The following is an 11195-nucleotide window of genomic DNA, read 5'->3' on the forward strand; positions in this document are numbered from 1 at the left end:
TGGACCTTTCAAGTATCTCCACAATGATATGATATTGTCCATTTGACATAAACCCTCGTGACTTTGCTTTTGGTTTCACCCAAAAAGCCTCATACCAATGGAGATAGTTGTTCTCATTTATATACCTATGATCTTCCCCTTATCTAACCAATGTGGGACTTTGGTCGTATTCCCAACAATATTAATTGTTCTTTTTTTTTTATGCTCTCAATTGCATGTCTATATTTTCTTTTTTCTTTTTTTTTCTTTTTTGAAAAGATCACGTTTGTATATCATTAACGAATTAAAGATGAACAATTAAAGGTCTATCCTAATATATGAGGGTGTTATAGATTTTTTTTATCCTAGGTCATACGATAGATTTCTATCACAGATAAATAACGAAATTTTTCTATATTTATAAATAAGTTGACTCTTTTTTTTTATTTGAAAACATACACATATATATGTATATATATAATATTTAACACATATAAGGAAACAAAAGATCTTTTTTTATTTGACAATACAACAAGACCACACATGAGTTACTCCCTAATTGTCTCATTACGAATGAGAGGGAGAATTCTATATCGAAAAACATGTTTTCAAATCAAAGAATCACCATGATAGAAAGTTAAAGCTACAAGGGTATGGAAAAGTTTGTTATTCTTTAATTCTCTACTACATTTCTTTCCCTTTTAGCCTTACAAATTAAAATATAAAAAAGGGTCAACTACTTTGAAAAGAAAAGGTGTGCACATCAAGAAAAATACTGAAATATTGGATCCATTTACTAACATTTTATCTAATAGTCTACCCACAATTTGACACGTGACAAAATTTTCATACTCTTTTTTTTTTAATATACATATATGAGTGTTGCTCTTATGTGTCAAGCCAAAACTACTGTAACGACAATATTAAAAAAGGAAAAAAAAAATGAAAGAGATTAAATGTGTTTTCATTACAAGACAAATCTAGGCAAGCCAATCTTGTGGCCATGCTTCCGAACATCTTCTTGAACCTGATTCCTGAATTCCCTAAAACTAAACCTTCTATAAACCCCTGGCTCGCACTTGCTTTTTATTACTGTCTCGCTCCATGGACACAAGAAATAAGCTATTGAATATCTCTCCACTTTCGAGTTTGTCACAACTCGATGCTCTACGCTTTTGTAAACATCGTTACTCCAAGCCTGCACTTCCCCAATCAAACAAACCATATATTATAAAATATAACCCTTTCTTTTCCCTTTTATAAATTCTATTCTTTTTTTTTTTTTTTAACATTCAATTATAAAAATTATCCTTCATTCTGTATTTCATATGACCTTTTCAAATTTTCATAAATATCCCCTTTCAAAAAGAATTCAAAAATATTTTCACAGTTAGTTTTGGAGAGACGTCATTAGTGTTTTGTTTTAAAACTACCTCTAAAATACTCTGAAACTTTTTTTAAAAAAATAAAATTACAACATATGAACGTACCATTTATACTTTGTTGCAAAAAAATTCTAAAATTAAAAAATGCTCCTACCGTTACTATAGTGATATTTTTCTTTGAAGTTTGAGTTCTAAAAGAATTTAATTTTATAACAAAATAAATAGATAGTCTCATTTTCTTTTTATATAGATACTTTCTTTTTCTCCAATTTTTCCAATTTATACATCATTTTTCTCAACAATTTAAGTAAAGCCTAAAACTTTAAAAGGGATTATAAATAGCCAAATAAAAAATATCTATTTTACTAACCCACACACAACTATTAATGTAAAATCTTGTTAAAACATTTTAAGTCTTAAAATTTTTTTGTGTTTCCACTATTCTCTTAGTTCTTATTATAGTCCATATATCTTAATTGAAATTGGTTATTTTATTTATTTCTTTATTTTCGATAAACAAATGTCAAACAGTTAACAAAAAAAAAAAAGTAGTAAAAAGATATTGAAGAAGAGAGGAGAAAAAAAAAAAGAAGAAAAATATAAATGTAAAGGGTATTGATAGTTTCTATTCATATATTCATAATAAAGATATTTTTGAACTTTTTTAAAATTTAAAGATAAAATTGAATAGTATCTTTTATAGAAAATACTAACGATTTTCATCCAAAACCAAGAATAAGAATATTTTTTAATTTATTTTAGAAGTTTAAAAGTTTTTTAAAAATTTTAAAAGTTCGTATTTTTTGACACAAAATATAAAATACCGAAGATTATGTGTAATTTAGCAATATTTTACTACCTGAAATAAGTCTCCGATGTTGACAATAAGGGCGTCGGGATTAGGTTTGACGGCGACCCACTTCCCGTCTTTGACCAACTCCAAGCCGCCGACTTGATCTTGGTGAAGAATCGTCAGAAAATCGCTGTCGGTGTGTGGCATTAGACCGAATATTTGACCCGGAACCGGACATGGCGGGTACCGGTTCATTCGGAGATAGCACGTGCTCGGCACACAATTCTCAACGAAGAATTTTGCGCTTCTACCCAAATTCTCTCCCAATATCGCTGCTAGCTTCTGCGCCAACCTCGAAACTTTTCCCGCAAATTCTTCCATTGTTGACCTGGATCCATATTTTTTCATTTCTTTTATTTCTAGCCAATTAATTTTAATTTCACCATTTATCAATTATCATTATATTTTTCGCCTCTATGCTATGTATCGTATCAAAGAATTTAATCTATGCTACCCCAAGATTAAGGAGAATATCAAAGTACATATATTATTCTTCTACCTCTCTCATTTAAACCTTTCATTTATTTTTTTCCCTTCTTTTCTAATATATTATTCGATTCGAACGTAATATTCAACCGATCTATTGAAGATACATAAGAGGTAGAAAAGAAGAACGACAGTAAAAAATAAATATAACTATTTAATGTAGGTTCAAAATTTATTCTACCTACTAATATGTGTGTTAAAAGTATAATTTTTTAACATTATGGACTCTTTCATTTTATTCTAACTCCTCGCATAATGCATGTATAGACATTTCTAACTATATGCATGCATAAGTTGGGAGAAAAAGAAAGTAGATAGGATACACTTTAAAAATATTCAAAAACTGCTAAAATTAAGGTTTAAAACATTTTCACTTATCTTATTTTGGTTTTCATTTTTTGTTTTTAAAATTAGGTTGTTTTTCTCGCTTTTTGTTTTAAGTTTTTAGTTACAAAAATGTGAAGTTTCATTTCAAAATAAATTGATAACGAAAAATAGTAACCATATATCTTATTAGAAATTATGAGGTCCTCTTCATCTTTTATATATATGATCTTTAACAAGCCCTCAATATGAAAATCTTTTTTTTTATAAAATATTTGTTTTACTTCATGGACATTAATAATATATTAGATAAAAAAAATACATCTCAAAATTAACTAATAATAAAAGTGTAAGAATAATTCATACACGTATTTTACATATATTATGAGGTTTCTTCATTTTTTTCGATATTTCAACAATTTTCTCCTTTTCTTTGAAAAAAAAATTCAAAAACCAAAATTTCAAGTTTCTAAAAACTATTATTTCTAGTTTTATTTTTTTAGAATTTTGCTTGATTTTTTAAAATAGTAGATGATAAAACAACAAAATCATGTGTAAACATTGTGTTTATTAGAATAATTTTTTAGAATATATAAATATATATAATAGTTATGAGCAAAAGTTTAAGTTGGGGTTTGTTTCATATTCGATTAAATTCAAGCAATTTTCGTAAAAAATGGGGAAAAGAATTGGGATAGTTGTATACCTGAGTTCATCGGAGCCGTTGGATCCAAGAATATCAGAGAGAGAAACATGGAAAGCTTCAGACCAAGAGAGTTGGGTGATTGAAGTGGCGGAGGGGGTTCCCCAACGGTAACTTCCGGCGGAGAAATTCAAAAACTGATCCTCTTTACTCTTACGCTCAAACGGCTGCTTGAAAAGCTCCATTTGTTTGGCTCTCATTTTTGCCAAAAGCTGATTTGAAATCCCATGATTCAGTACTTGAAAGAAACCCCATTCCTTAGAAGCTTTTATTATATCCTTTTTGCACTCTTCCACTTCCACCGCCGCCACCGCCTTCAAACGCCTCAAATCAACCACCGGAAGCTCCCATTCCTCCACCGTCACCACCTCGCTTCCCCTAGGCACCGCCGCCGTTTCGCCCAACAGGGCCTTGTAAGCCTCGTGAAATGGTGGATCCATGGCCACGTTTGCTGACTGATATAAATTATGACAAAATTAAAAAGAGGTGATTATCAAGTATATTGTATAACAAGACAAATCAATCGGAGAAATAGAAGACAAATTAAGAGGGCGAAAAATCAAAGATAAAGACACCTTTTTTCTTTTCTTTATTTTATTTTATTTTTTTCTTGTTGGTCTTTGGCTTCTGTTGTTTACATTTATAAAGTGCATAGGGTTAGCACAAATATTTTCACCGTCTTTTCTTTTTCTTTTTCTTTTTCTTCTTTTCTGAAATTTAAGGAAAATCACAAAACACGATATCTTTATAAGGAAAAAGAATATTTGTGTTCAAATATGATTAGAGTTTTGTTCAAAAACCTCCTCCTTGCACCCATCTTTTCTACGACCAAATCAGCACCTAATAACATAATATGTTATGTGACAAAATTTATATTTTCTTTTTAGTGCATAAGAAAAATAGATAGCATAGAATTAGATGTAATCTAATCATTGCTATTTTGTCTATCACTTTTAAAGATATTTGGCTCAATTAGTTAGAGTGGACAAATTTGCTTGGACAAGAAAATTGTGGACCCTACACTTATATAACGTCAATTTTAAGTTTTTTTTCAATTATATACAATGTCTAACTTTTAAAAGAAGTATGTATATTATAGACTCCACGACTTCACAATCAACTTCTTGTCACATTTTCAACATTGGTTTCATTTTGATATGTGTATATAACTTCAAAACTACTATTTTGGTCAATTTTTCGTCTTCTACTTTCAAAAGTATAATATTTATTAGTCTCCAAAAAGTGATTATTTTCATTATTCCTTTTCTTAATTTATCTTATTTTCTTTTTTACACCCAAGTAAATTTTTTAGAAAATAACTACTAACTACAACTTTATATTAAAGAATTGTTAGCAAAACATTTTCACAAAATAGACTTTTCCAAAAGATAAGTATAAAAATTGAGTAATAATTAGGTATACTCGGAATTCCAATCAAATTTAAAAAGACGTCGAATGAAAAAAGAAAACTATTACATGCAAATGTAAAACTCGTTAGATCACTAATGGACTTGAAAATATAAGCATAACCCAAAATGCATGGATGCATGGGTAATATTCAACAATTTAATCAAAATTGAAAAGTAGATAGAATAAAATAAATATGTGAAAGAATAAAATAAACGTAAAAGGCATTTATAGAAACCCATAGTTTCAATAAGAATTGTAGAATTCTTTAAAGTAAAGTTACTGACCATGTAGAAATAAATAAAAAATATTGTATGAATTTGTGACAGAAAAAAGAAAGAAAGTCAAATATTTGAATGTCGTTTGTTAATTAAAAGGGATCAGGTGCTGGAAGGAACGAGAAGAAGTACAGTGCATGTCAGTTTGCCATGTAATAAAGAGGCCATCTCTGAATATTACATGTGACTTTGCCTCAATATTCAAATGTTTATTTATTATTATTATTATTATTATTTGCCAATTCATACCCCAAAAAGTGTAGATCTATTCTATTGTTTGGGACAAAGTTGTGACAGTTTTTATGTGTAATTTTTGTTTCCATCTTCAATATATGAAATTAATTCAAATGTATTGTATTGGTTTAATTAATTGGTGTTTTCAATCCTAAATTTGAATCCTATTTTATCTCTATTATTTGTTTCCCAATATTTTGACCATTTCTAATCTTACGAAGGTGTACATCAATCAAAATAATCTTTAATGTCTATCTATAATGTAACCTAGGTCAATATATATATATATATATATACAATACTCAATAGGTTGTGTATAATATGACATCTACTATGTGTGTATTTCAACATAATATAAAATAAATTTTACAGATAAATATTTTTTTCTCTTTATTAAGAAAATATTACATCATAAATACAATAATGTATTTAACGAAAGTCTTAAAAACTATAGAACTGTAGAAGTATTAAGTATTATAAGTATAGGTCAGTATTTATTTTTTTTATTTGCCAAAGGGCCATATATTCTTTTCATTTTTTTTTAATATCATATACATATATGTAATTTAAAAAAAAAAATTGATTTCTTTCGAGGTTTCTAACTTTTAGAATTTATATGAAAAAGTGGAAGTATTTAACGAAGCTTGGTGTCCATATGTCTCTTCGTACGCATATACTTTTCAAAACGAGAGACCCACTAAATGATCAACTAATTATTGTGGCCACAACGTCGATTTACAACACAATAAAAATAATAATAATTATTATTATTATTATTATTGTCCCTTGACCAATAATTCAATATTTTATTTCTTCAAAAAAAAAAGAATATTAAATTTTATTTCTTGAGATGACTAGGCGTAGGCCAAGGGCTTTTATTGACTGAATATCGCATTCAAAATATTTATATATACACATATAATCTCAATCTTGACCCCTTTCAAGAAGTATATGACTTTTTTTTTCTTTTAAAGATATTATTATTTCTATCTCATTTTAGTTCAATTATAATTAACATATACTCATTTTCTAAAGATGAAAATTTGATTTTCTTATAATATTAGGTTAAAAAAATAACATAAAACCATAAAGACTTTTAAAAGTAAAATTGTAAAAGATTATTTTTCTTTATTTACCTATTTATGTGCTTCTAGTATTAGGCAGTCTAGTTCAAATAAAAGAAAAGCATTAAGACAGTCATTGAGAAAAGAATTTTCAAAGCAATGTTTTTTAGAAAAAAAAAAAAAAAGAAAGAAAACAGTAATATAATATAAACATTATGTCAGTTGAGCTACGTTCTTGTTGGTAAATATTTTACCTTAAATATTGTACGAGTAGTAATTTAGTATTTTCTGAAAACAAATTACTTTAAAGATGTGTTTTGACACGACATATAAATATATATCAACGATGATCCAACAAAAAAAGGTAGAACATGATAATTTCCTTTAAAATGGTTAGTTTTAATTTATCTGGTACGTAATATCATCATTTATTATTATTTAGCAATGATAATGTTAATAAGGATGACGTAGTAATAAATTGCTTAAAATTCAATATGCGTAGAGTAAATAATAAATAATAAATGAAGCATTATTCTTGTAATATACAACCGTACGGCAATTCTTTGATGGGACGTGGCTGTAATATGGAAAATACAGCAAATAAAGATAAAGATGACAGCCAGATTCGTGTCCATCTTAGGAACCAAGGGCTTGATTTAACGTCAAACCCCCGTAATTTTAATTGTGTTTGTAAATATAAAAGTTACCAATTTTAAGTGCAATAATTTAGCAACTACTCAATCATTACAAAAAGAGAATTTATTTGATATATATATATAATATAAAAAGACTATTATTTAGATACTTGGAACATCTCTGAAAAAACAAAGAGCGACAATTACAGTTAAATTATGAAGCTATTTATATATTACTATAAATCGGGAAAGATCTAAAATGGCCAAACATATGGTTCAATGTGTGCCCATTCTTGTGTACAGACACAACAGCTCTTAACAAAACGAATAAACAAAAGTAGTTGGAAAAAAAAAAAAACTAGAGAGAAGCTAAATCTAGCTACGCTATCCTTCTCCACTACTTTTATATTATATTATCTGTCATTTTCTTAATATATAAGAAAGTCAACTCGAATATAGTTCAATTAATATAAATGAAAACTAAATTACCTGGTTTAGAGTGTGTACCATACTTAGTTGTTGAAATATTCTGTAAAGACAAAACGAAGAGATTAATATAGGTAAACGAGCTATATGAAATGAGATAATATGATTTTTACCTTGGAAAATGGAAAAGGAAATGTCACTTTCAAGGAGAGAGGAAATGAAAATGATGAAAGTATAGTAATATAAAAGGGAAAAGGGCTGGGAAATATATAATTGGAGAGAGTGTGACAGAATGAGATGGGGGAGGGAAAGTTAGTTAGTTATATAGGGAAATGAAAGTAATGAGAATGGTTGGATAGAAGATAGGAAAATGAATGGAAAAATGAATGGACAGAGAAGTTCAACGTAAACTCACTCACAAATCTCAATATCTAAGCACACCCCTATACTATTCTCTACACACTACACACACGGACACATAAATATAGATAGATATTTTTTGAAATGGTTAAAATCAGAAAATTAATTTTAATAATTAAGAAAATGACAAAAAGGGGGAGAGGAAATTGAAGAAAAGGGGTATGAAGAGAGAATGAACACGCGGCTCACGTTGGGATCATAGAAAAATATATTTAAAAGAGAATGTGTTAAATTTGGGGGAATATTAATTACTTTTTACTGGAGCTGAAGAGACAAGGGCAAATTAATTAAAACTAGGGAACGCAAATTAGAGAAAAGAGAGACTTGGTTCAATATGCACCATTTGAAAAAATTGGAAATTATATAATATATAAATATATTCAAAAAAATGAAACGATGGAGTGATGAGTGAATATATGTACTGGACACGACGCGCTCAAGAATTGAGACATCATTCCATGTCTAATCCATACGTGGCCAAATGTAGAATCACATGCATGCAGCGCTAAAGTAATTCTCTTTTTTCTATTCACATTGTTACCTGTAAAATTCTTCCTAATTTTCTTTTTCCAAAAATATCAATTTATACTTCTAAATTTTATGAATTGTATCATTTTAAGTGTATTAATTTATACGTAAAACTTATAATTGTATCGATTGAATTCATATACTTTAATGAATGACTCAATTTAGGATCCGTTTGGATTGGCTTTAGATTTTTTTTTTAAAAAAAGACTAATTTTTATTTAAGCACTTTTGATAAAAACTTATTAAAATATATTTCAAAACCTATTTTGAGTGGTTGTAAAATACTCAATTTTTTCCCAAAATGACATTTTTAAAATTAAATACTTAAAAATGTATTCCAAGCACACCCTTAGACTCTAGTTAGAATATCTTTGAGAATTGTCCACATTTTTACTTAATTGTCTATTTTGTAAGACCGACGTTTGATGAAGTCTACAAACATTTAAGAATCAATGCATTGATGATTTTCAAAAGATAATTGTAATGACATGTCTGAATTTGAGATTTATGAAAATTTAGGAACTTAATTGACTCAAAATCATAAGTTTCACCCAATATTGATCGAATGAAGAAATTTAGAAGATGATGTAAATTAATATATTTACAAAAGTTGAGGATTTAAATAGATACAATTATAATTTCAATTTTAGTTGATACAACTCCTAAAATTTTAGAAAGAAAGAAATAATTGTACTTTCAAGAACACCACTAGCAACAACGTGCAAATTTGGAAAACTATTATCAGAAAGCCCTTTGGGTTTTTAGTCAAATAGATCAAAGTTTTTTAGATATTACACAACTCTTCATCTATTGCATTGAAGTTATATGCTTTTTTTTTTATAACTTTGTTGTATGTTTGTCACATATTGGCCTATTAACGAAGTATTCCTTTTCTTAAAAAAAAAAAAAAAAAAAAAAAATTATATTTGCACTAAAGAAAAAAAATGTAAGAAAAAACATTCATACACTAACAACCATTAGGCCAACCAACCCTATCCACTAACCAACTCTTGGACTTGATAGCTCAAGAATTAAAAGATAAATCTTTGATCAACATACTCTCCTCACCACAAAAGTTTTTGGTTTTAATGTCGGTGAAAAAAAGTAAAAATGGATGTATAATGTCGATTTTTTTTTAAAAAAATGGATCTTTAATGTTGGTTTTAAACCGACATTAAAGATAGGCTACAATGTCAGTTTAAAACCGACATTGCATATACCCATATTTTTCCCTTTAGTAAAAAAATATCCTCTCTTCCATTTCACTATCATTCTTCTCTCTCCTTTCTCACTTCTCTGCATCAAACTCTCTTACCCTTGACTGATCATCACCGTTCATCGTTGCCCATTTGTCTTGGAGGTTTAGCTTGTGCTATTTTGAGCTCGTGTAGGTCCATTATCACTTCATGCAGCTTGTGCGTATAGGTCGTCGTTCAACTTGTGCAGATTTGTCAGATCCCTGACGTTGGTCAGCTCGTCATCTGCAGTCCGTTTTCCATCGTGCAAGTTCGTTCCAGTCGTGCAGATCTCCAACGACAAGAATAGAGATATTTGCCTAATATTCTCCAGATCTTCAATATCGTGCTGGTTCGTCGCCGACGTCGAATTTGTAGATCTGGTCATTGGCTTTTTCGATCCTGTCATCTATTTGCCTGACCTACTCGTGGGTCTTCTGATCCGATGATTAGCAAAATCTATTGCTTTTCTGATTTTTAAAATCTTCCATTGCTTCTTTTATCATCATCACTCACTCCCACATGCATCGAAGAAATGCTTCAATCTTCAAATTTCGAGCTTGCTGCACCTCCATGAATAATCCCAAGATGAATGTTTCCTTCTCTCTTCCTCCTTCTTTCATTCATCCTGATTCTCTATTTCATTTTTCTCACTTTTCTGTGTCTCCCTTTTTGAATACGGGTATTGCAAGGGAACTCAGATGTTGTGTTGCTTCGTCTCTCAACAACAGTTGCGATTTCGCTTTTGTTTTGGTGCTCATATCTCATTACCTTTTTTACTTTTCTTTTTTCTTTCATAGCTTTATTCATCTTTTCTCTTTTTCTTTGTGTTTATCTTTTATTAATCTAGATTTGGTTTTTCAACTTCTACTTTGTCTCTAATGAGCTTTTAGTTTGCTTTGGGAGTGTAGATGCTTTCTTTCTTTTCACTTTTTTTCTTTCTTTCTAAATATCTGAAGATCTTTTCACTATTGCTTTGCAATCAACTACAACGCTTCCAAAATCCATACTTTTTTTTTTCCAATATTTATGCTTTTGTTTTTGTTTCATCTATTTTCCTAATTGTTTGTTTGCTAATATAATCTCAATCTCATATGCTTTCAATTTTGATTTCTATTTGTGATTTTTGTATCTATTTTGTGTTTCTCTTAATTTTAGTAAGATGATTTTCCTTCTGGCAAGATTATTCTTTTTATTGTTTGGATTTTTTTAAATATTTCCAACATTCTAATTCTGAA

At 28.7% G+C, this 11195-nt stretch overlaps 1 protein-coding gene across 2 annotated transcripts; it reads right to left on the reverse strand.

Annotated features, from left to right (window-relative positions):
- Nucleotides 1-760: 760 nt before the first annotated feature.
- Nucleotides 761-8189, reverse strand: LOC120082838 (gibberellin 2-beta-dioxygenase 8). 2 transcript variants are annotated; one of them, XM_039038171.1, is made up of 5 exons: nt 7948-8184; nt 7838-7877; nt 3734-4185; nt 2224-2545; nt 761-1177 (listed from the first exon to the last, which is right to left on the reverse strand). In XM_039038171.1, the coding sequence occupies exons 2-5, from the start codon at nt 7856-7858 to the stop codon at nt 947-949; spliced, it is 1026 nt and encodes a 341-aa protein (XP_038894099.1). In that variant the 5' UTR covers nt 7859-7877; nt 7948-8184; the 3' UTR covers nt 761-946. The 2 variants fall into 2 exon arrangements, with proteins under 2 accessions (XP_038894099.1, XP_038894100.1); XM_039038172.1 differs by having other exon boundaries at nt 1004-1182; nt 7948-8189.
- Nucleotides 8190-11195: the final 3006 nt, after the last annotated feature.

The sequence above is a fragment of the Benincasa hispida genome, chromosome 8 (genome assembly GCF_009727055.1).
Source record: "Benincasa hispida cultivar B227 chromosome 8, ASM972705v1, whole genome shotgun sequence".
NCBI classification, from domain to species: Eukaryota; Viridiplantae; Streptophyta; class Magnoliopsida; order Cucurbitales; family Cucurbitaceae; genus Benincasa; species Benincasa hispida.

What these genes read in the sequence shown, in the direction of transcription:
- LOC120082838 (XM_039038171.1), bottom strand. Translation starts at nt 7,858, where the DNA reads ATGGTACACACTCTAAACCAG. An exon ending in TGGTACACACTCTAAACCAG is followed by an intron (nt 4,186 to 7,837) that starts GTAATTTAGTTT and finishes AATTTATATCAG; the next exon opens with TCAGCAAACGTGGCCATGGA. An exon ending in AACGGCTCCGATGAACTCAG is followed by an intron (nt 2,546 to 3,733) that starts GTATACAACTAT and finishes ATATGGATCCAG; the next exon opens with GTCAACAATGGAAGAATTTG.